The sequence below is a fragment of the Camarhynchus parvulus genome, chromosome 9 (genome assembly GCF_901933205.1).
Source record: "Camarhynchus parvulus chromosome 9, STF_HiC, whole genome shotgun sequence".
Classification (NCBI taxonomy): domain Eukaryota; kingdom Metazoa; phylum Chordata; class Aves; order Passeriformes; family Thraupidae; genus Camarhynchus; species Camarhynchus parvulus.
Window position 1 is genome coordinate 4,059,038 of NC_044579.1, and position 27,914 is coordinate 4,086,951.

General features: G+C 48.1%; 1 protein-coding gene across 1 annotated transcript; it reads right to left on the reverse strand.

The window, feature by feature from the left end:
* Nucleotides 1-129: 129 nt before the first annotated feature.
* Nucleotides 130-27,914, reverse strand: SLC7A14 (solute carrier family 7 member 14). Its single transcript, XM_030954350.1, has 8 exons — nt 27,864-27,914; nt 14,038-14,428; nt 8,919-9,155; nt 7,949-8,166; nt 5,931-6,077; nt 4,842-5,050; nt 3,413-4,290; nt 130-2,205 (listed from the first exon to the last, which is right to left on the reverse strand). Exons 2-8 carry the CDS (start codon nt 14,339-14,341, stop codon nt 1,883-1,885), a joined length of 2,316 nt encoding a protein of 771 aa, XP_030810210.1. The 5' UTR covers nt 14,342-14,428; nt 27,864-27,914; the 3' UTR covers nt 130-1,882.

Below are 27,914 nucleotides of genomic sequence, written 5' to 3' on the forward strand. Positions count from 1 at the left end.
GAGTCAATGCCAGTGCAAAGCTTACAGGTCCTTTAGCCAAATCCTCACTCCCACCCTGAAGCTGCTGCAGAAGCCAAACTTCCCTTGGCTTGCCCGGAGCACTCCAGGTTAAGATCTACAGGATTGGATGTTCTTCTCCACTGGGAAAAGGACTGTAGTTAGCCACTGTTTGGGGCAGGAGCTGGAGGGATACTTTTGCAGCCCCAGGCAGAGCATCTCCATCAAGCCCTTGCATCCTAGGAGTGACGGGGATGGGCACAGACACCCTTTGCACCTGCTTGCCCACAGAGGGTGCCAGACAGGTGTTTTGGGACCCTGAGCCTCATCCAGTGTACCAAAGCATTAAAGATTCTCAATATCCATGAGGAAATCCTGCCCCTGTTGATGTTAAATTGTCCCCTGGGATGCCAGCAGCAGCCCATGGTACTGGGGGTTGGTCTGGGCTGCACTGGAGCCCCGGGATGGATCCGTCTGCAGCCTTCAGCAGCTGGGGGAAGGATGGGAGTTGCTGCCTGATTGATTTTGTTTACCGTTTATTAAAAAAATGTTCCTCCACCACAGTGTTTTACATGAAGCATGATGGGCTCCGTAACTGGACCTGCTGATATTCACTGACCAAACTCCATCACTGCTGACCAACGATTCCGTGGGGACACAGGCAGCAGGGAGTCTGATGGCACTTCTGGGGGCCATGGCCATGTTCAGGGACTTTAACATCCTCCTGCTGACCACACAAGCCACCAGCTCTGTTTGGTTTCAGACTGAAATACGGACACTTACGGAATGAGCAGCATTTCAGTGTTTTTCATACAGTACCCACCAAGCCAAGGTCAAAACCAGAGAATATTGTACAAGGTGCAGACGGCAGTAGGGAGACAGATTTCAACCACCAAGTCCTCTCCACTTGCTACCCATGGCCCAGCCCTGCCAAGATGTGGCTGACCCATGGATGCTGCTGTTTTGTGAGGGCATGGATGGGTGTCTGGAGCACTGAGGGCAGAGTGAGCACTGGAAGGTGCCCAGCACGGTGAGGAAATGACAGCACAGTCATTTTTGTAAAAGACACAAGGTGGTGGAAACAGTGCCCAACCTCAAACTGGTGATGCTCAGAGGAATGTGTGGTCCTCGTCGACCATTTGTACAAAGAAGGTTGAGCCAAGAGTGGGTCACAGCCCTCACTGTGACCAGGAATGGGATCAGGCTCCCAGCCACAGATTTGGGGTGTTGGGCTGTGTTGGGACTTAAATGTTGGACTGAGACATGGACTAATTTTGAATAACAGTACTGGGGTTTGGAGTGTAGGGATGGACATGGGGACACTGCTCTGTGCAGTGCACCAGAATGGGCCATGGAAACTCTGTGTGATGGAACCAACTATGCATCTCTGAGCTAGTCCCAGGGAGGAGTGTGTCCATCTCCATTTTGTACCTACCCACCTCTCTGTGCCTCTGGCTCAGCTACCATTTCTAGGTGGATCAAAGGGAAAAAAACACACATGCCAAGAAAGTGCCAAAAATTTTAGAGTGGCATCCCACTGCTGTGGCCATTGGATGGACTTTCCCCAGGGACAATTTGACTTATCCCCTCATGCGGCTCCTTCCACCTCTCAACACCCTCCTGGTTTGGCACATCTCCCACTCTGCTGCCTCGCTGGTGCAGCTGGTGCTGGGAGATCAGCCAGTGCTGGGGGATCAGCCAGCGTTCACCAGAGCAAGACCCCACTGGTGGAGCTAGGACAGGCCACGGGTGGGTTTGGTTCGGGTCAGCGGCAATCGCAGAGCGTGTCCCGAGTACCAGAGGTGAGCAGGGCGGTGGTGGAGGATCCAGGGAGGTTGGGGCAGGATGGGGGGAGCCACGGGACCCTTCCTCATCGCCTGTCCCACTACTCAGGTGAGTAGTCCAGCTCATCGTTGGCGATCAGAGCATCCGACGGCGGTTTGTGCCGGCCTTTGCTTTTCGACCTGCCACTTGTCCGATGGCTCTCCTTGGCGCCTGCCATTTGCTGGTACGAGAAGCTCTTGTCCTCAGAAGGACCCCAGGCCGGGTAGCTCTCGCCCTCGGGGGCGAAGGAGAAGCCGTCGTCCACAGAGAAGGGGTCGACGTCCACGTCGTAGCGCTGGTAGGTGCTCTGGTGCAGGGCCTCCTCCCGGGCGCTGATCTCCAGTGTGCTGTTCCACATCCCATAGCCAAAGTAGATGAGCAGACCTGGGGTGGGCAAGAGGGAAAGGGTTGGACCCCAGCTACTCACTAGCCCTGCTAGCCCTACCTGATTTCACCTTCATGCACAAATGCTTTCACTGGCAGCAAATACATCCAGAGACCAGATTTCTGGTGGATCACTTCTGGTGGATTTCTGGTGGGATTAACCTATCCCAGACATCTGCACAGAGAAATCCAGACTCCACATGCCATGGACTAGCCATGGGGGACTGATGTGAGGTTAAACCAGGATCACGTATCTCTGCCAGAAAAACCAATGGGATGTCCCATCCCCAACAGCCATGGATGGGCTGGTGGAGCTCATTACACCCAACACAGCGGTTTAATTGACTCATTGCTGGCAGCTCAAGAGGTATGAGTTGAACTCATGGAGGAAAGTGCTTAATTACAGCAGATTAAATTGATGTTTTGGAGTGATCTTATCTTCCAGGTAGAAGGGCTTTCCCTGGATTTGCAGCTTTGCCTATTGACCTAAAGGGCCAAAAAATCACTGAGTATGGCCCAAAAATGCAGATGACAACCCCTGCCCAATCACTCAGCTTGGAGATATGAGATCTGCTTTATTGTCTTGGGTTTGTGGGCTGTGTTGCAAAGTAAAGTGCTATGGATATGCTAGACTCCTGGTTATGTGTCAGAAAGCCTAAATTTGGGATAAAAAGGATCCACAACAGAGTCTGTGAGTCCTAAGATGCCCCTACCCAGGAGTTAAGAGCTTGAGCTAAAAGGAGCTACAGTTTCTGTAGCTGACTTTCCCAGGGCTTCTAGAATTGGGCAGCTATGGACTTTGGAAAAGCAGTGCTGAAATACTGGTGTGGGCTGCTGAAAAGCTCAAGTGGGTGTGACAGAGCAAGAAATCAAACTGATTTCTGTACAAAACCTGCCTGTGAGGCAATTTCCAGAACCCGCCTACTTTGCACCAAAAAAGCCATCAAAATAGTCACCTTTGCATGGAGTCATTCTCTTCCATGAAACTGATGTTTTCTGGAGGTGTTATAATTTTCCATTTAGCTGTGGTTCAGGGGCTGGATAAAATGAGATTTCTAAAAACTTCAGAATGGCAAAGGGCAGATGAGAAGGACTGGGTATTTCCCAGGCATCAGCCTATTCACTCTAATTAGGGAAGCTGTTATTATTAATACCCTTCCAAAAGAGTGTCAGTAAAAAAATTAAAATAAATGAACCTGGGACTCACCCACAAAACACCAGACGGCGAATCTGATCCATGTGACAGTGGAGAGCTTCAGCATGAGATAGATATTGACCAGCATGGCGAAGGCAGGGACGAAGGGCAGACACGGGGCCATGTAGGGCAGCTTCTTGGGGTTTTCTGGCTGCTGCAAGATCACAAACACCAGCACAGCGATGAGCAGCACCATCAGCACCACCAGGAGGACAGCCCACCAGCTCTGCTCAGAGATGTAGTCTGACCCAAAAATGATGAAGGAGCAGAAGATGAACATGAGGACAAAGAGCAGCAGCACACAGGTGGTGACGGTGTGGCCGGTGGCTGCCGTCGGGCGATCCATTTTACCCGGCAGCCCGAGGTGGATCCGCATCGTGTAGTACCGAGGGCCGATCAGCTTCTTCAGCTTGATGAGGTAGATGTTCTCAGACTCATCTGCCTCTATCCCCGAGGTCATGTCCACGGTGCCATAGTTGGGGTGATTCACGTTGTAGGCGGATTTATCGGATTTCCCAATTAGCATCTCGTTGTCTCCTAGCGACGGCAGATTTTTTGCCCCGCATGTGTTGGTTGGTGGGCCAGAGAACTCCTCTCCTTCACTGCCAGGAGAGCAAGCTTCCTTCTCACAGTCTGCCAGGATGCCCTCCTTCTTCTTGGTGTGCTCCTCGGAGAGGAATTTGACGAAGCCATCGATGTCGCTCTCGGGCTGGTAGCGGAGGAGCAGGACGCAGACGGACACCAGCGTGTATGCGAGCAGGGTGCCAATGGACATCATCTCAATCAGGTCCCTCAGGCTGACCAGCAAGGAGAGCAGAGCTGCCAAGAACCCAGACACGATACAAGCCACAACAGGGGTTTCTGTGTAAGAGCTGACGTGGGACAAAAACCTGGAGCACAGAACAGTCACAGGAAGTTAAAATCACAGAGGTTCCCTGTTGCAATAACCCTTCCCTGGTTGCAGGGGACAGTCTCAGGGATCCCTTCAGGTCCTGTTGCTTTTTAGACCTTTGATTCCAAGTGGGGACTGGCAACAGCGCTGAAGTTGAATTTGGAGTTAGATCTGGGTCTGACCAGCTCTGCAATGAGCACTCGGATACTTCCCAGATTTTATCCATATAAACTGCTCTCCTTTGCAAGTAGCTCTCAAATTAAACACTCATCCCCACATAATCAGAATCTCTAGGTAACAGCACCAAATGAGAAACTTCAGGATATTTTCCCCCCAGGACAATGCTCCTGATATTTTCCCCCCAGGACAATTCTCCTGATATTTTCCCCCCAGGACAATGCCTTGGCTTGTGCCCCATTCTGCACCCACCTTATCTGTGCATGCCCATTGCTCCCTGTAGTGACAGTGTGGGACCCCCAAACCCCCCAGCACAATTTCCCCTCAGATCCCAAGAGGCCAGAAATAAATGCCAGCGTGGGTATGACTGACCTGAAGAGCAGCCCATCACCAGCCATGGCATAAATGACTCTGGGCATTGGGAAGAGGGAGCCCAGCAAGCTGACAGTGAGGCCAGCCACAGACCCGATGGCAACGATGAATTTGGCTGCATAGAAGCCGTGGACCACAAACATTTCCATCAGTGGGGACTCGGTGTCGATGGCATCGTAGGGCACCATCAACGTGAGGATCATGCTCACCTGGCAAGGCAACAGGAGCAGGACAGGGCTGTCAGCATCAGCACTGGGGACTACTGGGGATTCTCAGGGTGGAGGGGATGTAAAATGCTGGAATTAGGTCTGTTTACGCTTTGCTGTAGGATGGTTAATCCTGAAAACTGTGGGGTCTTAATCTCTGCTACTCAAAGGCAAGAAGGGGATGCTTGAACCTCGCTTCAGGGGTGATGCAGGAGTCAGGTGGGACTGGTGAGGGTGGTGGGACTGGCAGGGTTAGTAACACTTACTTTGGCTGCATTCCTGTGTGGGAAATAATGCTGGGGCAGGCCCCAAATCCAGATTGCATTGCTTGGAGCAACACTCTGGCCCTATTTGAGTCAAAAAATTTGTTTTCATGAGAAGCCCACTCCCATGCAGGAGAGGTGAGTTTCTTTGAAATTATCAGAACAGTGTTTTTTCTCCTTCATAACTAATTTTTGCTCTTTTGCAAGGAAAATCTCTGAGCACAAGCATGCTCTTATTGGGGTGCAGAGCAGTGCAATCTCACACAGCCATCCCTGCCTCTCCTTCCCCTCACTTGGATCCTCTCCCGTATCTCCAGCAGAGGCAGTGCTGCTTTTCCCAGAACCACAGAGAAAGGATGCTGCAGGGCTGCTGCTCCTTCTTTGCTTCTCTCCTGGGTGCAAAAATAGCTGTGGATGGGGACAAAAAAAACCTGCCTGCCACCACGTCCCTGCAGCTGGCAGAGGGGTCTTGTCAGGTGACAGGAGCCTGGGGACAAACAGAGAGGAGCCTTGGCAGGCACTGTGCAGGTGCCCAGAAGGACTCACATGGTACATATATATATATTTACATGCATCCATACATATTTATGTACATTCACACCCGTGCAGGGACTACTTACAGACACATAAGCTGTCAGGCACGTGACAAGCGAGGCTGTGATGGCGTAGGGGATGGAGGTGTTGGGGTTCTTGGCCTCCTCTCCCGTGGTAGCAATGATGTCGAAGCCAATGAAGGCATAGAAGCAGGTTGCAGCCCCCTTGAGCACCTGTGGGGAGGATCAAATATTTGGGTGCCAGGAGGGAGGCTGGCGCCCAGCCAGGGAGAGGGAGCTGAGCAAAAACTGAGCAGGGCTGTTGTGCCTTGTCTGAGCTAAAGGGTGAGTGGCCACAGGTCTGGGGGTGTACATGTAGCCCTGGAAGCACCCCTAACCCATCAATCTGACCTGGGGAAAAGATTTCAACCTGTGCCCTGAGCCATGGAGGCATCTGCAGCTCACCCCACAAACCTGCAGTGCCTGAATACGCTGGGAGATCCTGCCAGTGTCAGAGGAGACAATCAACAAATTTCAGGTTTGCTTTAACAATCCTCCACCCCAAATCCATTTTTATGAGTAGGGATCTGGAGCATGTTTACACATTCTGCCTTAGCAAGATGTCTCATGTGGCAGCAAGATCCGCTCGCAGAGGAAGCAGGAGAGAGCAGCAGCCGTCAGATGTGAGCCGCTTCCCAAACAACCTCTGTTTTGCTTGGAAGCTGCAGACAGGTTAGGAGCACACATTGGAGCACTTGGATGAGGAATTATTTGTACTGTTTGGTTATTCTTTTTTAATGTGATTTTTAAAAATATACAATATTAGCGAGGACATTTATAGGAAAGGAACGCTGGAGCAGGGTGAAGACAGCCTGGCTGAGCTGGAGCTGTGAAACCCTTGCAGCTTGCTGGGTACCACCTGTCCATCACACCTCTGTCATCTCAGCTGTCAGGAGATACTGCACACAGTAAAACTCACCTCTTTCAGGGACTGTCTGTAATTATCCTTTTAAAATATGCCCTACACTGTTGGGGATCTCACACTTGTGCTTGGTGGTGGACTTGCTTGTACAAACAACTTGTGAGACAATGCACCAGCTGAAAAGGATGAGACCACCCTACTGAGGTTTTCTGTGTTTTGGGTATGCATCTATCTTTTAAAACTACTTTTTTTTTTTTTTTGCCAAGAGATATCTGGTGCATTGAATTGGAGCAAACCAGATATTTTCCATTTTCTCTTTTTCACTCCTATTATATGGTATAACAACCCAAGCACAACCCGAAGGTAAATATGACCTCTGTTCTCAAGTGAGCCTCAGAGCTCCTCTCCCCACTGTTGTTCTCTGGCAAAGAGGCACTGATTTACTGGATGAAGGTGAAGGGACTATATGCAAGTTTGGGATCCTTTCAATAATCAAGATTCGTGGTTTACTTTACTTTCTTGCTTATTTTTCTGCACAAAACCCCGATGGAGTTGAGCAGTGTAAATCTGAGAAATTATCTTGGGTTTAGGCCAGCTGAGATATTTTCAGTCTCTGTTCACCCTTGGATAAAAACCAGTGCAAGCAAGCTAAAAAAGCCAAATATGTCCAAATTCTCAGTAAGCTTTGAGGGAACATCCATAAAATAAGTGCTGGCAGGTGGCATTATGAAGTGCTCAAAACAAATGCTTGAGAACATTGTTGTTGAAAACCAGCCAACAAAAGTATCTCCCCGCTCCGCAGAGGCTGAGCCAGCTCTCTGGAGCTCCCTGTCTTAGATAGCCACAGCATTTTGCTCCATGGCCTGGCAATTAGTGGCATTTCCTTGGGGATACTTCCACGAGGAGTTTGACTGCAGAAGGTAATTTTGGAAAAGTTCTGGGTTTATGCTAAGAGGAATTAGGAGACAAAGCGTTGCCGTACTCTTTGGGTTTGGTGGAAAGAGCAGGTCTGGATCCAAGCCTGCACTCCTGGGATTTGGTTTCCCTGGCCAAAGCACAGGTGGATTTAGCAGGGCTGGGTTCTGGAGGGTACAGCAGAATGGGGGTGTGTACCCCATGAGCAAGGCTGAGTGTGTGGCAGCACTCAGGTGCTGTGTGTCCCTCCTGTGCTCCCAGGACTTACCCCTGGCCATCCGAATGGCAGGAATTGCCCTTCAGCCCAGTTGTCACTTTTGATGTAGAACAGACCAGCAATCATGATGAAGACCCAAACTGCCAGGTTAATGACATTGAGCACGTTGTTCAGTCCCACTGAGTTCTTCACCCCCATGGCCACAATGATGGTGACAATGACAGCAATGACCAGAGCAAGAAGGTCAGGGTACGACTCCTCTCCTTTCCCTAGGTGAGAGAAAAGAGATGTGCTACTCTCCATCCACAGAATATCCAGGATCTCTGTGGGGGAGTTTTAAACACTTTTCAGACCTTGAAGTTTTGCAGAACTCTTGGGTCTCATTGCAAAAGTGGTCTCCAGAGGCCCATGTCTCCACTAGCTAAAGTTGTTTAATTAAGGTGATAAATCTTGATGTCTCGAGACACTGTTCAGACTTTTGGGAGAGCAGCAGGCCAATGACTGTGTCCCAATTTGCATAACATGTATCTGCCAAGTACTCATTAAAAATCAACCAGCCATGAAGTTTTCATGACACAGGTACAGGACAGCTGGCTGGTTTGCTTACTGGTAGGATTCATGGACTGTTGCTGGAGCTGATGGTCATACAGGACCACCACGGCCCCCAGTCCCCAATAGTACAGCAGACACCAGCCTGTGTCCTCTAACAAAATTCTGTGTGTGCCTCAAGGGGACCAAGCAGAGAGTTTGCACTGGGTGAAGTGTTTCTGTGCTGCCCCTACCCTCTGACATTCGACTGTGCACGCATTCTAAACGCCAGCTCATCCCAAAGGGGCTCAAAATATCCCGTATCCCATCCCCTCCAATCCTGCCCGTGCGCCAGGCTGCTGAGGCAAAATACCAGAGCCAGCCAGCCAGTAAATAATGAATGAAGCCTAATATCCATGTCTGACTCCTGATGAGCTTCCAATTACTTTTCCTGCCCGAATTGATGGAGGTGTCTGTGCCCAGCAGGACGCACCCAAGCCGTTGAGCGTGCCGACGCTGCTGATCATCCAGCGGCTGATGGTGTGGTTGGCCAGCGAGTCAAACATGCTGCTGAGAGCACTGGCACCTGCAGCTGTCCCAATCAGGTACTCCAGGATCAGGTTCCAGCCGATGAAGAACGCCACAAACTCCCCCACGGTCACGTAGCTGTAGGTGTAGGCAGAGCCCGTGGTCTTGGGGACGCGCACGCCGAACTCAGCGTAGCAAACTCCTGGTTGGAAAAAGAGGGAGAGGTGTAAGGAAAAAGAGGTTGGGAAATGGAAAAAGTAAAACTGCCTTGGTGCCACCTTCCCGGAGGTGCTAGAAGGTGTCAGGACTGCAGTCAATGTCAGGAGCACAGAGACATCACATGGTGACCCTCCTTCCCCTGTTTCTTGGCTTAAAAACCAGAAATATTTCCAATAGGAAATATTTCTGGGCTTTTCTTTTTGAGAAGACACAGTTCAAACCAGCCAGATGTTTACATGGGATCCTGGACCAGTGCTGCACGGTCTCATCCTAGAGGAAGATGCCACAGAAGGCTACACCTCTCCCTGCCCCAAACTTCCAGTCTCCAAACACTCATCCTGCATCATTGCTCTGCAGATCCAGGCATGAGCACTGTCCTGATCATCCCTGCTTTTGTTCATACCCAGGCAAGAGGAGTTTGAAGACGTCTTACATAGGGAACATAACTTATTTTAACACTTGAAAAATATTGTATTTAAATCTTCTAAAGAATATTTGCAAAACTAACTGTGCAGAAGAAGAAAAGAAAAGCAAAAAGTATTTAACTGTAAACATTTGGGAGGAGGATTCATCAGACTTCAATACTTTTTGAACTCCTTGTGTGCTTACTATGTCAGGATAATTTTTTAATAAAAACCTGACCCTGACACGTTGATGTATTAAAACAACCATTAGCTTTTTTAAAAAAATGAATGGATGTACTTAGTCTCAAATTCTCCAAATATTATTCAGGACAAGTGCTGAAAGGGTCCTGCATGTTTAACACTGATTAGGCCCCTGCCCCAAAGACCCCAGTAAAGTTCATATGGGTGAGTTGGTTAAGGCTGTTACTACCATTGAGTAAACACGTAGTAATTATTGAGCTCTCTATCAACCAATATTCTCCATTTAGAAGATAATAATTGCTTCAAATTTGCAATCAGTTTAGTACAGAGAGAGGAATGAATAATTTATAAAAATGTTATGAGGTGGCTGCTCTTCCTTAAGTGCTGTTTTTACACTGTACAAACACAGATTTGTTGAATCTCTTAAGCTGAATTTGATGGTGCTTGTTTTCCTGCTTTTGGAGGATTTTTATATTCCATTCACTGCTTAACTTGAATGTGGGTTGCTTTGCAATGGGAGTCTTCAAAACTTGATTTCTGTAAAGCAGCCCAACAGGAGCCACAAGAGGTTTCCATCATCCATCCAGCCCTACCGACAGTCATTATTCAAAGCTGATGAAAAATGCATGCACTCGGCAAAGGTACGGTGTTCACAGATAACTGCAGGCCTGAATGATTTATGAAACTGGTGCTCTGACGAAGACAAGTATCTAGTTTCTCTCTTTGATGGCCTTAAAAATACATATATATACACTCTTTCTTGTAGGCAGCTCTCGTTTTAGCCAACGACAAGATAATGATTTAAGAGGATGGTTATCTATACACAACAATAATGCTAAAGCAAAGAAATGAATATGTATAAAATGTTGGAGTTTTTGATTATTCTACTTGGATCCCAAAATAGAAGAACTGTTTTTCACTAGGGGTTGGGTACAGCAATAGGTTGAGAGTATCAGCATTAGGTGTCAGCATGTATTACACACAAACATATATATATAACATATACCAATATCTGCTGCATTCACACTATATTATTACTATTGTTGTTGTTATTAATATACTATTATTATTATTTTTACCATCTATCTGCACAATAAAACTGTGTTACTCAGTTACTCCTTGGCAGTTCAAGCTATTCAGCACCTTGTTCCCCTGTATGCAGAGGAATGCAGCTCTCCCAGTGCTCCTGCACAGCCAGCCCAGCTCTGGAACTGCAGTGAGAGCTTGGGTACATCCTCCCTGTCACAACTGTTTAATTTGGAGACAGATTTCTCTTCTTCCCCCCAGTCAAGAGTGTTTGCAATTTCTGAAGAAAACATGACAACACAGTGGTTTTTTTGAAGAGCAAGCATTCTACAGAGGATCATTTATTTTCCTTGAATGTCTGCTACCCTTGTGCAGTTGGTGTGGCAGTCATTACACTTGTGTAATTATACAGTCACTGACATTGTTCAGCAGGACATAAACACAGCTGAGTGGTCTTGGTCCTTCCAAGATCCCATCCACAGAGCAGCCACTGGGCAGCACAACTGGTGGCATGAGAACTGGTGCTTTTGGTGTGTGGCATGGTGGTGGCCGTGATGTGGATGCTGACCCTGCCACTTGGCACAAGGCTGCACAGGAACCATGAGACATCCCACAGGGCACTGGCATGGTGGCAGTGATGTTTCAGGGGAAAAATAACTTCTGAGAGGGACCTTTCATCTGCTCTGGAGGTAACTCCAAATAATTCGTGCTACCACACAAGAGATCCAGAGGGACCATCTTTCATCAACCAAGAGCAGCCAACTTATTGAGGAAGGCATATTATTTTCATCAAATCACCGAACCTGTCTGTTGCATTTCATGAGCACCATGTGCTGATATATAAAAGGCAGCTCCATAAGGAAAGCTCCCACAGAGACTCCCATCTCTCCAGCTCCACCCAGGCAGCTGCAGCCCCTCAGCCCAGCCCTCACCCTGCAGCAAGCAACACCTGAGGGACAAGCTCAGCTCTGCACTGTTCCATCCTGGCTGCTGCTGATCCTGTTCCTGCACCACTATCAGGTAAGAGTGTGGCACTGTGCTCCAAACTAGGTTATTGCTTTAGGAGAGAAGATCATTAAAGGGATAAGAAATGGCTGGTGGGAAAGGCTGTGAGGAGTGTGATGGGGTTGGGTGAGATGCAAACTGCTGATTTTTGCTAAGGAGGGGTTTTGGATAAACAGGGGTGAAAGTGGGAAATGCTGGCGGTCACAGCTGATGGCGGGAGCCTGAAGTGCACTGGAGGCTTTGTGGAGAGAACCTGGGCAAGTGCATTTCTACTTGACAGATGAATGAAAGGCCTTCTAGCGAGAGAACAGAAGAGATTGATTTAATTTATCAGTTTAAGCAATTATAGATTGTTTGTGAGTACCCTGATGAGGTATGTGTTGCTTAAAACTATGGAAGGCATAAGTGGAATTTGCTGAGTAGATGAAATTGGAAAAGTCCCTTTCTGAAACCAGGCTCAATAGTGCAAAGAGGCTTCCCTATGGCCTTCCCTTTGGCTGTCTCCCTGGGAAGCCATATGACCTGGATGGTTTTGGTTTGTCTGTTTTTTGGGTTTTTTAAATCCAAAACCCTTCTGGGCTAACTTCTGCAAGCAGTGGGGGTTGACTTAGTGATCTGTGATGGACAAAGCAAAAGTTCCTTAAAATCTGTTCATGCATGCTTGCCCAAACTCAGTGCCTGGCACACCAGGCGTGACCACAACAGGAGAGCTGAAATCACATCCCCAAGGGGTCTAACAGCCCGTCCAGCTCCTGAATTCTTACTTGGTTTTACTTGCCAAAAAAGTGTTGCTGTTACAAACAACAGCAGCGCTAACGATGAAGTGAGGAAGCAGCCAAGGAGACTATCCAAACACTGCATCCCTCACAAAACACTTTCCCAGGGCTACAAAAGCAAGAGGAGATGAAAGCTGAGAGGGCTCCTGTGGGCGAAGGCAGGGGGAGCTCCTGCTGCGGGGCAAGGCTCATGTCTGGGGTGAAAAAACCCCTTTGGAGGACAGGGTATTTTTGTTAGCAGAGACCCACCCAAACTCCGTTTGCTCTTGGTTTGCATCACTGCCAACAAAACCTTTGCAGAGGAGAAGGAGAGACACTGATGCTATCTACTGCCTTGGATAAAAAACAAGCATTTTGGTTCATTTGTTGTGTTGGGCACACAAATAAGCATTGGATCTCATTGCAAACTCTCAGCTCTTGTTGTGGGCTTTGGAGGGAGTCTGAGGATTATCCCTGGGCTCTGCCAGGGTTGTGCCTCTGGGCTGCAGGGACATCAGGGGTTCAAACTCCCACTCACTTTGGTGGGATCTCCATGGAGGAGCACTGCAAACTCCTGGGAAAGACCATAATGCGCTTCCACCTCTCATGACAAAAATCCGAAGTTTTGAAAAGCTGATCTGGGTCACTTTGCTGTGTTGGCTCTTCCTGTCTTCTATCAAAGCCCTTTGCCATTTGCTCAGGTTTCTTTATCCAACCCACAGACAAAAGCTGGATACCAGACTGACACAGCATGCAAAGTCCTCAGAGCAGAGAGAGCAGGAACATCACATCATCGTGTTAGCACTGATCTGGAAAGGACAAATGCCAGCAGTACTGGCTTCATGGAGAAACTGCAGCTCGAGCCATATGCTCAGCTGGGTTCCTACGGAGGAGATAGAATTCACCGTGTTTTCACTAAAATACATCATTTCTCTCTCTCTCTGCACATTTGGTTGTTGGGTTTTTTTTTTTTTTGTTTGTTTGTTTGGAAATTCAAAGACTGACCCTGCATGAATGGGAGCCAATGAAATCAACTCCAGAACTAATTGAGGAATTTTTTAACTGTTAGCCATGTCAACAAAAGAAGCTGGCCCTGGTACTGCCCAACCCACTGACATCCTTCCTGCTGGAACTTCCTACAAGCTCTTGCTCCAGTGCTGTGGCTTGGCCATGCTCTTGGCCTAGAACACACTCTGCAGAACTCTCAAATATCTCAAAAATATTGCCTGCAGGCTCCATCCTTGTAGAAGCCATTGGCAGCTGCTCAGGATAATTGTGCTTGGCTGCTGGCTCCCAGTACAAGGTTTGGTCTGATCTTTGGGCAACAAGGGACAGCACACGCCATGAGCTGTGTGACACCTGTGGGAAATGGTTTTGAGTTGGTGGGGAGGCTGCTACCTCCTTGTAGTTGTGGTGCTGAGTAGGAGGAGGAAGGGAGAGGATGCAGGACATGGCACAATTCCCAAAACCTCACCTGACAAGATGGACGCGACGGCAGCGATGATGAAGGACACAATGACTCCGGGCCCCGCCATCTCCTTGGCCACCAGGCCGGACACCACGTACATGCCGGTGCCCACGCAGCTCCCCACGCCCAGGGAGATGAGGTCCAGCGTGGTGAGCACCTTGGCCAGCCGGGCGCCCTGGGTGGCCGCAGCCCCCGTGCCCTCCAGCATGGACTCCACGGGCTTGGTGCGCAGCACGCGGGCGCGCAGGGCATGGCCCGCCGCCCCCCAGGGCACCCGCCGCGGGTCCAGCCGGGACAGGAACCCGCTCATGGTGCTGGGCTGGGCAGAGCTGGGCACAGACAGGCTCAGCAGCACCACTCAGGGCTGTGGCTGCGTCTCCATCCTGCGCTGACAGCCCTGCAAGAGAGGGGAACAGAGTTTGTGACAGAAACAGCAAAGAAAGAAGGAAGAGTCAAAAGGGCCCCCTAAGTTCTCAGAATTTCTGCTGGTCAGAGCGACTCTGAGATATGTACAAGCTTCTTTTCCTAGCCCAGCTGTCGAAGAAGGAATCAGGAATTTTTTTGTTCTTGTTCCCAAGGTTGTTTATTACTTCTTAGCTATAACATTCTCTCCCCAACCTGCCGCAGTTCTGTCTGGCAAGTCAGGTTGAGGTACACTGCCTGTTTTTGGGGCAGTGTTATCTTTTTATACTAAAAACTACATGTATATTATTTACTATAACTCCTCAATACTTATCACTTATGTTAGACAGTGAGTTTCTACTTTAAACTAATTTTAAAGTGCCACCATCACAGCAGAAGATGGAGGCCAAGAAGAAGAGAAAGACTAGACAACCTTAAATTCTTCCATCCTGCGTCTTGAACCCCCATTCTAAAAACTCTAAAAATCTATTTCTCACCTTGTGACAAACTATTATTCTACTTAAACTCTCTTGACTTGTAATTCTTCATATAAATGTTGGTAATTGTTTTTTTCTATGGGTCAACATCAAAGGCACAGGGGTCTTGGGCTCTGTGCCAAGGTCCCTGAGCCTCTTGGCAGGGTCTCGAGTCCTCCAGGATAGTCAGAGGAATTTCCTGGGTTCTGACACAAAGTTGTTTTTTGCTGGGCTCTGGCACTGGTAGAGCTTTGCTTTGACCACTGCTGTGGAGAAATCTCCTTTCTCCACCCTCAGCTGTTTTATCCAACAGAGATGCACTGCCCTCCTTTGTGTTCACATGGGTTTAGCCTCAGTCATTACTACAGCACTATAAACAACGGGAACCTGATTTCCTCCAAATTCTCATTACATGCCCTAATTGCTACTGAAATGATGATGGCTTACATGTAACTGTGAGGTGCTGGTGGCCACTGAGGCACACTGGGCCTGGTGGGGACAGAGTGTGACTCCAAGCCTGGAGTTGAGGCAAACTGGGAGAGAAGCTCAGCAGGAGCAGTGTGGGTTTCACTGGCCACTGGGGAGTGAGTGACCATCAGCATGGCCAGCTGCAGCCATTTTTAATACTTTTAAATTATCTTGCTTGAACCCATGTGCTCTAGGATTGCCTCAAAAATCATGGCCTTATCTTGGTTTCCTCTTTCTCTGTGCTTTTTTCATCTCCAGTCATATTTTCAAGAACAATTCAGCAACTGCCATTCCTCCCTTCCTCCTTCCCTCCCTTTCTGCTGTTCTTCAGCAAACTCTGTGGTTCTCATAGCACCAGCAGCAATGACTTCCAGGTGACATGTAATGACTTCTTGACTTTGAGCAAACCAAGAAGAATTGACAAGCTGCAAGCTAATACAAGGGAACAGGAAAAATAGCTTATCAAATATGAATTTTTACCTGGCAGCTTCTTTCCTGTCAATACAGAAATATTCTTTTATTTTAATTGCCTTGAAGACAAACCACTCATTTTTTTTCCATCTTTAAATCCAAAACAAATTACATTGTGTCCACAAGGCAGCTTCAGTGTTGCTGAAGTTTATTAAATGAAACCCAGCATTCATTTCATGTTTTGGTTGATCACTGTTCAAATTGTGCTGATTTTTTACCTCGAGCAACCACAGGCTGAAAGGCTGCATGTTCTAGCTAGGAATAATAATGGGAAATTGTTACTGAGCAAATGCGGATCTTTGGGTTGAGAATAAAACCTGGGTTTGGTTTTTTGGTTGCTCAAGGAGTCAGCTGGCTGTGGGATGGGCTGGCTCACAGGTGAGGTTTTATTTTCTGGCTTAAAGGAAGGTTTTTGTTGGAAGAGGGCAGCTGAGCCAGAGCTCAGCAGGTCTGCACCAGCCAGGATGAAACAGATCTGTTCTTGTGGAATAAATATGGAATTGTTCAGCTTTGAAAAGACCTCTGAGATTATCAACTCCCACCATTAACCCACGTCCCCAAGTGCCAAATCTCTGCATCTGTTAAATCCCCCCAAGGGTGGCAACTCCAACAATTCCCTGGGCAGTGTGTTGCAGTGCTTGACATCCCCTCCCATGAAGAAATTTTTCATAATATTCAATCTAAGTCTCCCCTGGCACAACCTGAGCTCATTTCCTCTTGTCCTGTCACTTGTTTCTTGGGAGAAGAGACTGACTCCCACCTGGTTCCAACACCCTTGCAGTTGCAGATATCAAAAAGTTGCCCTCTGAGCCTCCTTTTCTCCTCAGGGCAGCATGTTCCTGTCCTGGCCTCTCCACAGTGGCTCTGCTTTGCCAGGACTGTATTTTGGCCATGTGGAAAACAACAACTCTTAGAAAAACCACTCAAAATTCATCCTTTTATCCAAAGCATGGCACCTCTGGAGTGTGGGCTGGAAAAGGTCTTATGCTCCTTACTGGAGGAATTTCACATCCACACTGGAAAAATTAGTGAATTCCTCAGCCTGAAGAGAAATGACTGATTTGGACAGCCCAGTTCATTCTGGAGCCACATCATGGTATAGAAATTACTTTCTCATCAGCATCACAAAGAACCCCAAGAGAAGACAGGGCAGTCTTGTCCTGGAATAATCTTAACTGATAAAATAATGAAAAAAGCCCTTCAATATTTTAAATGGTTTAAATTTAAAGCAGGAACTGGCTGGTGGATTAGTGATGCACCCAGATTTAGGCTGCTGAGCTGTTCCAGCTGCCTGGGGCTGGGCTGTGACCAGGTCCTCCTGCATGGCAGCCCAACAAAGCTCTGCAATTCATGGGGTTTAGTCTTCTCCTTTAAGTCATCAAGAAAAAAAAACCCTTTCAAAACCTCTGAAATGAAATAACTCTATAATTGCTGCTATGCTCAATTAAAGCAGTCGTTCAAAACTATTCCAGATGTTTAAGCAAGACCAGCATATTGCTGCCATGTAGCTTGGAAAACATCCTGTATCTCCATTTGAAATCACAAGAAAATATGTCATGGATGGCAACGACATCCATGGGGCCGGGGCAGCTCACTTCTGCTCTGCTCCACTAATCCTGCCTGTCTAGAAGCAGACAGTGGGAAGCAAAAGGAATTTTTACTTGTTTTGTTTTAATCCTCTGTCCTCACCATAAACCCAGGAAGATGAAGGGTGCTGTGGCTCAGAGGGGACAAGCTGCAGCTGGGTTTTGGAGCTGCTCAGCTTTCCACCATCAGGCTGCTGGGGTTGGTTGTCCCCACTGGCTGGCATTTGCTGCTGCCACCATGTGCTTGTCAGCACCACTGTTTGTACCAAAACACTCCTCTTCATCAGGGTAAATTGACTAAAAGTGCAATCAAGCCAGAAGGAGAGAACATAGGTGTTTACAGGCATGGACCCTCCTTAGTATCTGGGTTCATGCTGAATTATTCCTTGTATAAAACTCGTTCTGCCGGGGAGATGCAGCACAGTGCCTCCCCCAGCCTCTCCCACCCTCATCACCCCCCATAGCTCCAGCTTCTCTAGAAAATTGTCCCCAAATCACAGCTGTACCTTGGGATGGCTTTTGGTTTTCTGTTAATGACTCCCCTCTTGCCAGAAGTCTGTAGGGGTATCCATGAGTAAAGATCTCTATTACAATCTGCTGGGAATGAAACAAGGAGCAGAATATCGATGTGGTAAATGGAACAAAGAGAGCTCCTGTTGTTGTATTGATGGAAAGCCAGGCAGGGGCACTCATTAGGAGGAAAAGATTGGGTTTTCCCTGGTTTTCCATGGCTCACAGAGTAATTGCTGCAGATGAAAGATTGCTGATGCCTCCAGCAGCTGGAACAGCATGGGTCTGGCCCTGCCATGCAGGACACCAGTGCCCGTTTGCTGCAGATGTTTTTAGGGGGAAAGTCCCTTTCTCCTTGCCCAGGGGAGCTGTTCTTCAGAAATCCGGGATTGAAGCAGGTTCCCATCAACCTCCAAGGCAGTGCCGGCTGTGGACCCCAGGAATATTAATTCTGGTGTTTGTGGTGCAGGAGCATCACCCCTCAGACCCTCTCCAGTAGGGACTGGTGCCAACATCACTCCCGGACAAACAGAGCCTGCCAGAGGCTCAAAGAGATGATGGAAAAGGCATCTCCTGCAATCCCAGAAAAAGAACAAAAAAAAAAGGAACAAATGTGCTAGGCTGACCTCCCTGCTGCCCCTCGATTTTCCCTTGAATGACGAACTCGGTAGCGGTAGCGGTGGGGCGGGTTTGTCGGGAACTGCTCGGGGCTGAATTCCATCCCAGCTCCTGCAGCCGGGAGAGGCTGAATTCCATCCCAGCTCCTGCAGCGGGAGAGGCTGAATTCCATGCCAGCTCCTGCAGCCGGGAGAGGCTGAGTTCCATCCCAGCTCCTGCAGCCAGAGAGGCTGACGTTGGCCGGGCAGCAGCTCCGAGCTCAGGGATGCCTTCTGCCGGGCTCCCCCAAAGGTTTGCATCACGAGTGCCACTCGACTTGGAGCTTTATGTGCTTGTTTTTACAGCGTGGATCCCCAGCCGGGCTGCCACTGTACAAGCTGGCTCTGTCTCCATCACCAGCCCTCCCAAAAGCGATTTAAAGGCAGGCACAGAGCCGAGAGAGAGGGCTGGTCCCTGCCGGTCCCAGCGCCGCTCACGTGGGTCCAGCTCCAGCAATCTGGCCTTGTGCCTTTGCTGGTAATTTTGGGGTTTTTCTTATTTTTAATCTTTCCATTTTTACCTCTGCTTGAGCAGTTCAAGTGGAGCTGTGGTTAATTTAAACTACAGTAGTTGCTAAATTAAACCACTGGTAACACTTCAGGTTTAAGACCGGTTTTCTCTGTGCATCAACTGAAAAAATGGGATATTTTCTGTGTGTGTCTTCATGGCAAAATGGAAGTGGAGAGGTTGAACAGCACTTTTCTATGGTGCTTCCATCAAGGTTATACTGAGTGCTTTGGCACTGTTAGCACTGCTGTAAGATGGCTAAACATCATTATCTTCTTTTGACAAATAAGCAAAATCAATGAGGAAATGTTTATTTTTGACCAAAGACATAAGGCAAGAGTGCCATGTGCCCAGAGGCAGCCCCCAGGAATTCCTAAACTTTGTATTCTAGTCTACAGTGCAAGTATTAAAAGAGCATAAATGTGTAATCTAGTGATATAATTAGCATGTACATAGAGCTCACCCTTTCTCCCTCTTCCCAGCCTTCAGGGGGATACAGTGTGATGGTTTAGCCGCTGTCCTTGCTGGGGAGAAACTGGACTGCCTGGATAATCCGGGAAAAGGCAGAGGGAAGGATGGGAGTGAGGTTAAAGCTTCTTTCTGTCTCGCAGCTGGTGTTTCCCTTTTCCTAAGTAAATAGCAAATCAATATTTGCGCACTGATCTGCGCCCATGAAGGTGAGCAATGAGAAGGTTTTGGTAGCTAAGGGCTCATCTTCCTGCCTGGATGAGGTGGGAGATGAGGTGATGCATTCAGATGTGAAATTGGAGCGTGCCACAGGGAGGCCCAGCAGATCCCTTGATATTGAGCTGTTCTAAACTTTGCCAGGATTAATTACATGCCACCTTCACAAGCAGCTGGTCCAGGTTCCCTTGGGATCCTCTGGAGAAGCAGGCTAGTGAGAAGCAGCTCTGGGACTGAAAGGAGCAGTGTTTTCCTCCTTCCTAGGGGCTGGATGCATGTGGAGCACCAACAGTTCCTACAGCCTGAATGGGATGGAAGCTGAAATATTCCTTTTGGAGATGCTCATGCACATCCTTGCAGGCACATCCCTCCCCTTGGTAAATCCACCTGCCCCAGTCCAGTGTCTGGGATTTTGGTTTTCCATGTTTTCTGCACTTTTTGCACGGCTGCCAATCCCTCCCATGGTGCAGAACAGTGTAGGAATGGATGCAGGGCATGACAGACACAGGAGCCTGTGCGTGCCGAGCTGAAATAATGCAATATGCATGAAGTGCTCTGTTTGGGTTTGCAACAAAGCTATTTAACATCAGAAGGGGGAAAAATATATCTATAACTACAGAGAAAGAGGTATAATCAATTTGCACATTTGCAAAAAGGTCTCGTTTGTTACTGTTGTCTTGAGGTGGGAAGGTAAAAGCCTTAAAAACTGCAACAAGGCAGGGAAATGGCAAATCAATAGATGGGTTAGCTGAGCAGGAGGTGGGGAACCAGGGGCATCTTGGAGCTGTTCTGACAGGCTCCCTCTTGGAGACTAGTATGAGTAAAATTTGTTGCTCCACCAGTAAAATGGAGAAATTCACTGCCTCAAAGAAGTGTGTGGTGGTTAATCTGTCTGGGTTTTCTACAGAAGCAGATGAGAAACAATGCTAAAAATGATTAACAGTCCCCTAGACGTGCCTTGTTGAAGTCAATATTGGTTTTGTACCTGCACGTGCTCGTCTGCAGAAGGACCCTGGAGGCACTGTGCACTTTCAAATGCTCATTTGTGGTGCTGTGTGATTTTGCATTCCAAGTGCAGATATTGATACCACTTCTTCGAGCACAGCCTCCTCCTCCTTTCTGCAGTCACAAACTGCAGTGATGTCGAACAATGAAACTCCTAAAGGAAATTTGAGTTCACAGGTCTGGATGCTCAGGGTTTCAAGGACCAGTGTACTGTCCACTGAGGTTCAGGCATTTTAAACACCATGGGAGGGGTGCCCAGGAATGCAGATTTGCCTCACACAGACTCATAGATTCATAGAATGGTTTGGGTTGGACAGAATCCCAAAGATCACCTCATTCCAACCCAACCTGCCATGTGCAGGGCCACCTCCCACCAGACCAGATTGCCCAGGGCTCCATCCAGCCTGGCCTTGCAAATATGCTGGCACATCCTTCTGCTGCCTTGGTTTTTTGGGAGTGGCAGTTCCAGACCCTGAGCTGTCACAAGAGGAGAAGCATGATCTGATTTTTCTGGAATAGAGTGAGTTGCCCATTTGCAATGCTGGGCATAGATTCCTCTGACAGTGCGACTGCCAGCAGCATCAGTGGGGTGGTTGCAGCCTTGGGTTTCTGACTCTGAGCTTTTCCCTGGTTTTAGGCAGCAGGTTGTACTTCCAGTAATTACCACTTTGATGAGATAACACATTTTCTGTACCAAATCTCACAGTGAGAATGGACAACTTTGTATCACTGAAGCTCTAGACCTGGGCTACCAGACAGTTTCTTCTAGAATTATACTCCTTTAAAAACTGTCTTTGCTTTAACAACACACAAGAGGAAATCTCTGTAATTACTGGGCTGTGTTTTCTTTTTCTTTCCTCAGTGGATCCATACTTTTACATCTCAGGATGAAAGTCATTATGGTTTGCTGCAGGCCAGACAGGAGAGCTTTTTTCATTTGACATAATTCACAGAATGGGTTATTTATTAATGTGTGAGGCTCTCTAAACAAAATGGATTTTTACTCTTGCGAGAGTCTGGCTGATACATCATTATGACAACTTATTTCATTTCTAGGTAGCATTTTGAACCCAGTGACGAAAACACAAATCTTTCAGTAAAGAACTGATTTAACACTAAGGCTTTGTCATCCAAACAAAGAGAAAATTCCCCTGTATATCAAATACAGGATCTGAAAATCCACTGGTTTTAAACCTCTAGTTTTATTTTGAAGATTGCTGGTTTTATAGAGATTCCTTTATTCCCCACTAAGACACTGCTGGGCTTTTTTCCCCTCAATGCTGACTCTCACTCACCAGCAGTCTTTCCACCTTTCTGCAATAATTCAGTAGGAGTCTGAACTGGCCTTTTTCACAGTAAGCACATCAAACTTACACCATTACTCGCTCTTGCCGAGTTTCAAATGCATTTATCTTTTGTTTGTGCACATGGTCTCATTAATTACTTATCGTGTTCCATCAGCAGTTACACAAATGTAATTGATTATGCCTCACTGCCCCACTTCCACTATTTTGGCTATCAGCTAATTAAGGCAGGAGAGGATCTCAAATAACTGCTTTCCTCAGAAGAAGCTGGAAAAACACATTCTTCAATCCCAAGCCTACTAAAGATTCCAGAAGCAGCAGTAGTAGCATATGCAAATCAACGGGAGGTTTTTGCATATGCAAATAGGAGCCTTGAGCTGGGGGGAATTTGGCTGGTTGTAACCTGTGTCTCTAAACTCCTCAGCAGAAGGCTGAGGTAGGTTCAGTGCACTTCCAAGGAAGTGAATAGCAGCACCCGCTGATTTTATTACATTTTGCTGCTTATTTTTATTCACTAGGACAAAAAACCCTTCCCTTACATGAGTAATTCTGCTCCATTTCAGCACAACCGATTATATGAGTAATGTGATCACAAGTGGATCAAAGACGATGATTTAGAATGGAGTTCATGTGTTTAGTCATTTATCACCATCAGTCAGGCAAAGGCACTGCAACACCTAAGTGATGTGTAATGTGAGTAATACCTGGTGCAGGAGGGCTTTTTTCCCAGTGAGTAACAAACTTACTGCAGACTAACACTAAATCAGTCTCTAGGATGGTACTAGAGGAGCAGAATTAAAAGAAGAATTATGTGTTCTTAAAACTGATAATAGCATAAAAGTTGGAGTATGATAATATTCCTGAGCAATGCACACGCACTGCCCGGAGACGTCCTTTCGTAGCAAGGGAATCAGTGGGAGCCAACATGATTAGCCTAAATTAAAGTAGCTAATTGCCTCCTTGCTCTTAGCCTCCCTTGGCAGCAAGACCCCAAGCCCAACCTCTTTCCCTGAGACATTTGTCTCCCAGCTACAGTCAGTAGAGTGTCCCCACAGCGCGCTGCCCTGCCTGGCAAGCACAATTCCACTGCTGTGCCTGCCCACGAGTGAGAGGAGAGCTGCTGGGATGTTGCTGCTGTTTGTGCCAGAGCCCCCAGCCAAAGGACATATTGCTGCTTTCTGTCTTAATTTCCTCCGAGCAGAGCTGGTGACCCTGGTTATTAATTGCACATCTCCCAGTCCCTGTTGATTCCCAGCCAGTTGTTTAATGAGTGGAACACACCTGCTGGTGCCCAGGTGTGTTAGACAAGGCTCTGGAGATTCCAGATGCTTCCCGAGCATCCCGGGCTGGAGTGGTGTGAGACCTGTGCCCAGGGCTTCCTGCTGGGAGCGAAGGACAGCCAGGAGAGGCAGATGTTTCCTTCACTACCAGACCAGGGTGCCCAAATCCTACGTGGAGCCACCCTGGCATTGCTGAGCACCCCAGCTCAACAAGTCCATCGTTAAGACCTGGCTCAGTAATGCTCAGGCACACGTTTAAAGCTAAGTTTTGATTATGCTGCTGCAGGTGGAATATGCCCAAGTGTGCAAGTGGTGCACAAAGAGGTGTCTGCATTCTCAGCTTTAAAAAACTTTGCTGAGGAAGACTCAGGGAGCTGAGGATGTGCAGGAGGAATGGCCCAAACCACTAACTAAGGTCATGGTCACCAATAATCAAGAGCCAATGGCTGCTGAGAGGGGCTGCCCTGAGCTCTTGTGTGGTTTTATAGATTTTTACTAAAGTTTTAGCACAGATACACTCGCAGACAGTTGTAGCATGGCAACAGAAACCCATTTCCCTCTAGGCAGCAAGGCACTTTGATCCTGTCCTCTCAGAATTAGGATGTGGTGCTGGAAACACATGTGCTGCAAAAGCTCTTCTTCTGTTCACCTGCCAGGTGGATTTAATTTATGGTATCATGGCTTTCAATGAATTATGGATACAGTGACTGTGCAGAGGAACAGAAACAATAGAATCATGTGCTCTGTGGCTCCACCTCACTGGCTCTGTTTCATAAGTGCCTGGGCTTCGCTCTGACAGTTTTATTGTGGGAAAAAATAGTTTTCTCTTAGAGATGTTCCAGCCTGGTGACAGCAGGGGATGGGCTGTGGTGGGAGCATAAATGCTGGCCAGAGCACCCCGTCCCCTGAAGATGACTGCAGAGTCTGGAAGCAGGGCTGCTATTCAATGAGCCAGGGAAACTCAGGAGAATTTTTCTCAATATACAAGAGAAAAATTACAGTTTCCAGTTCTTTCAGTTTCGGCATTTTCCCGTTGACAACCACAGCTTAGCTATGTCTAATTCCTTGTAAATGAAAAATGTCTTAGGACTCTCTGTGGATCTGGGTCTGCTCCCATTTGCACGTGGGTGGTTTAATGAGTTCAGCAGACTCACCCTGGACTGAGGTGAGACTGGCCAGGTTTTCATATCCATAGGAAGCAGCTGAAAAATGCCTGCTGTATTTCTGGGCTCTGGATACTTTACATACCCATTCACAGACTCCTCAGACCCAACCATGGTTTTATATACTATAGAGGGCACAAATCTGGGAGTGATTTGGGGGTTTAAATTTTTTTACTAATGTGGGAGTCACACATGCTGCCCCCTGCTTATGTTGTTTTTGTGTGACATACAGATCCCACTGCTACACACAGCTGAAGAAGTATTTGCTTTATTTTTGCATTCTTGTTTTTAAAATGTCTTAATAATACAAACAACAATATGTTGCTTAAACATTATGATGATTTTAATAGCTCAGGTGCTCTGAAAGCAAAGTTTTGATTATTTGGGGACTAAGAAATCAGTTACAGACTGCTCTGTTATCCTCTTTTTTTTGCTTGGCTTTATGAAGAGCCCAGGCTTGTGTTTATGTTTGTGTAAGTTCTTGCCATCCTATTAGCTTGAATGTTGCAGGGCTTCAGAGAAAAACCATTAATTTAGCTGTTAGGAGGCTTTCCTGTTCTCATTGAATTTTCTAGAAAATCTGCTGTTGCCTTTAAGGGAACAGGGAAGAAATTTTATTATATGTGCGTGATTTCAGAACTGAGAAAACAGAATGTCTTCAGAAAGAAGTAGTGTCAAATCAGCCTACAAATATATCCTTTAAAATGATTTTGGCTGGAATCCTTCCTGATATGATCCCATCTGAGACTCTGAAGTTACACAAAGAATAAATTTTCATCATTTTTGTGTAATCACAAAAAAAATTAGAGAAGGATAAAATATGTCTTGACTTGAGAGTCATGAATAACTCCCTGAGGAGAATGTTTTATGTCTTAAAATGCTTCCCTTTCCTGCTACATGCACAAAGAAAGAGATTCTTTTGGGGGGAAGAGTTAATGAATGAAACCAGTTGGAAAATTGGAGGATTCAAAATAGAATTTGGTGACTTATTTGTTCTGCTCTTGGCATGTGGTTAAAAATCCCACCCACTGGGGGGGTAGTACTTGTCTGCAGGGGTGGCTGGGGCACCTGGAATCAAAGTTGTGGCATTTCCGTGCCTTATTTGGGGAATTAAGGATCAAAGGTACCATAAAGTCCTCGGAGTTAATTCTGTCTGAGTCTCAGGCCATTAGTTTCCAGGCAATTATGCTGCAGGGACCCCAGTGCCTTGCTTTGGCTGAGTTGAATATTTTGGGAGGACATCAAACCTTGACACAAACAGATGGAGAACCCAGCACATTTTCTGATGGCTCCTTCATCAGGTCACCAGCACTCCTCTGTTCAAAAATGTGATCCCTCCCTTAAATTGGAGTGTTTTGGCTTTAGCATCTCAGCACCAGCTCACATTGTGCCTCTCTTTGCCAGACAGAGGAATAACTCAGTGCCTGGTAATTTCTTTCTGTAGAGGCTCTTAGATTCAAGGATTCACATCACTTCCCTCCCCGCTTTTTAATGAAGTGAATTCTCAGGTGTTGTAATTCCTCCTCGGTAAGGGCCTTTCTCCAGTCTTTGACAGGTTTTGGCTTTTCTTTCCTTTTTTCCCCCCTTACTTCCAATTTTGTTGTCATTTTTGATATCTGCTGTGCTCTAGCAGTCTGTTTTCAAGGGCTGAGGTAAAATTTCCTTCCTACCTCTCCACTTACTGAAGAGCAACCAAACAAGCCTTTTTTTCCCTTGTTCTTGTTCCGTGACTTGTCTGATCACAGCTCTTGCATCTGTGCTGTCTTCTCAGATATGTACTGCACATTTGAGTTCATGTCAAGAGGACCCAAGATTCCTTGTTTACACTATTTACTACTCATCAGTAACTGTTTTGTTGGAAAATTTTACTCCGTTTAATAGATGAAAATGGGAAATCAGACCTTGGACCTCTGCAAGACCCCTTAATTCTCTGTTCTCGTGCGACAGAGATTCCCCATGGAGCGGTACATTTTAAGAACAGATGCTGAGTTTAATCTAGGTAACTTTTCTCTCTAGTGCTGTTTTTGGCTTGTTTGAGGGTTTTTGTTTATTTACAATATGTTTTTCAACTCTGCTAAGTCACATGCCTTAGCAATGTGTACCAATAAAACAAACACATGTAAATATCTTTAGCAATCAGACTTTCAGTCTCATGACAGTTTTTGGGCAGTTAAACAAATGTCTTGGCATGTTGAAACATATTTGCCTGCTACTCAGGGACACTGGGAGAATTAATCACTTAATACACTAGATTAAATCAGACATGGCTCTTTTGAGACAAAAATCTTCTCTGGGGTCGGCCAGACAGGGTTTCCCCCTCATCTCCAGAGCTGGTGCTGCTTTCAGAAACCCTGCTTTGGAGCGCTCACCCTGTGCCAGGAGGGCACCAAGCCGATCCGTATAAACGATCATTGAATAGGCCACAACACCGGGGCTGCAGAGCAGCTGTGAGAGCAGAGACGGCGATTCTGAACAGCGCTGCTGGAGCGCACCTCGCCGGGCAGCGCCTGGTGCCAGGCAGCTCCAAAATACCCGTGCGGAATCAACAAACAGCACCGAGCCGGGGTGACGTAAAGAGGAAGCCAACTCCATTCCCGGCCTCCAAGTCGCAGGGAGTTTTGCAGGCGCAAAAAGGGGGGAGGAGGACGGAGCCGTAACCGGGGCGCATCTGCGGGGTCGCGGTGGGGCCGGGGCCGCCCCGTCGGGGCTTCAGCACCGCGGACAGCGCCCGCCCGGAGCCGCGGCCACACGCGGGACCGAGCGACCCCCGAGCGGCCCCGGGGGTGGCACCGGCGCCGAGGGTCCCCCCTGCCCGCTCCCGCCTCCCTTCTGCTCGCATTCTGCTCCCCCCACTGCCCCCCTCCCGCAGCGTCCCGACCTCCCCGCGCCGCGTTCCGTGCGGTCACCTGTAGCAAGAGCTGTCCCTTCGCTCAGGCCACCCGGTGTCCCTCCTGTCACTCCGGGCTTTTTCCCCGTTTCCAATCAATCCCGCGCCGTCAGCCCCGGCGCCCCCGCCTCCTCCTCCTCCCCGCGGCGGAGTGCCCCGACACTCCGCCAACACGGGGCCGGGGCGGGGGATGCTGAGCCGGGCTGGGGTCCCCCGGGGCCGGCGCTCCGTGGCCCGGAGGATCCGGCGCGCTCCCTTTGCCCAGCGGGGCACGGAACCGGCTCCGTCTGCGTGGCGGGGGGGCCGCGGCCGCGCTGCCCGGCGGGGCTCCGGACAGACCTTCCCGGGCTGGCCGCCCGTCCCCCGCACCCCGAGGGGCTCCGCGGCTCCCCCCGCTCCCCGTTCCCTCCCCCCGGCGGAGCGGGCACTCACCGCGGGCGCGGAGGGCAGCGGGCGGCGCTGCGGGGGCGGCGGCGCTGCTGC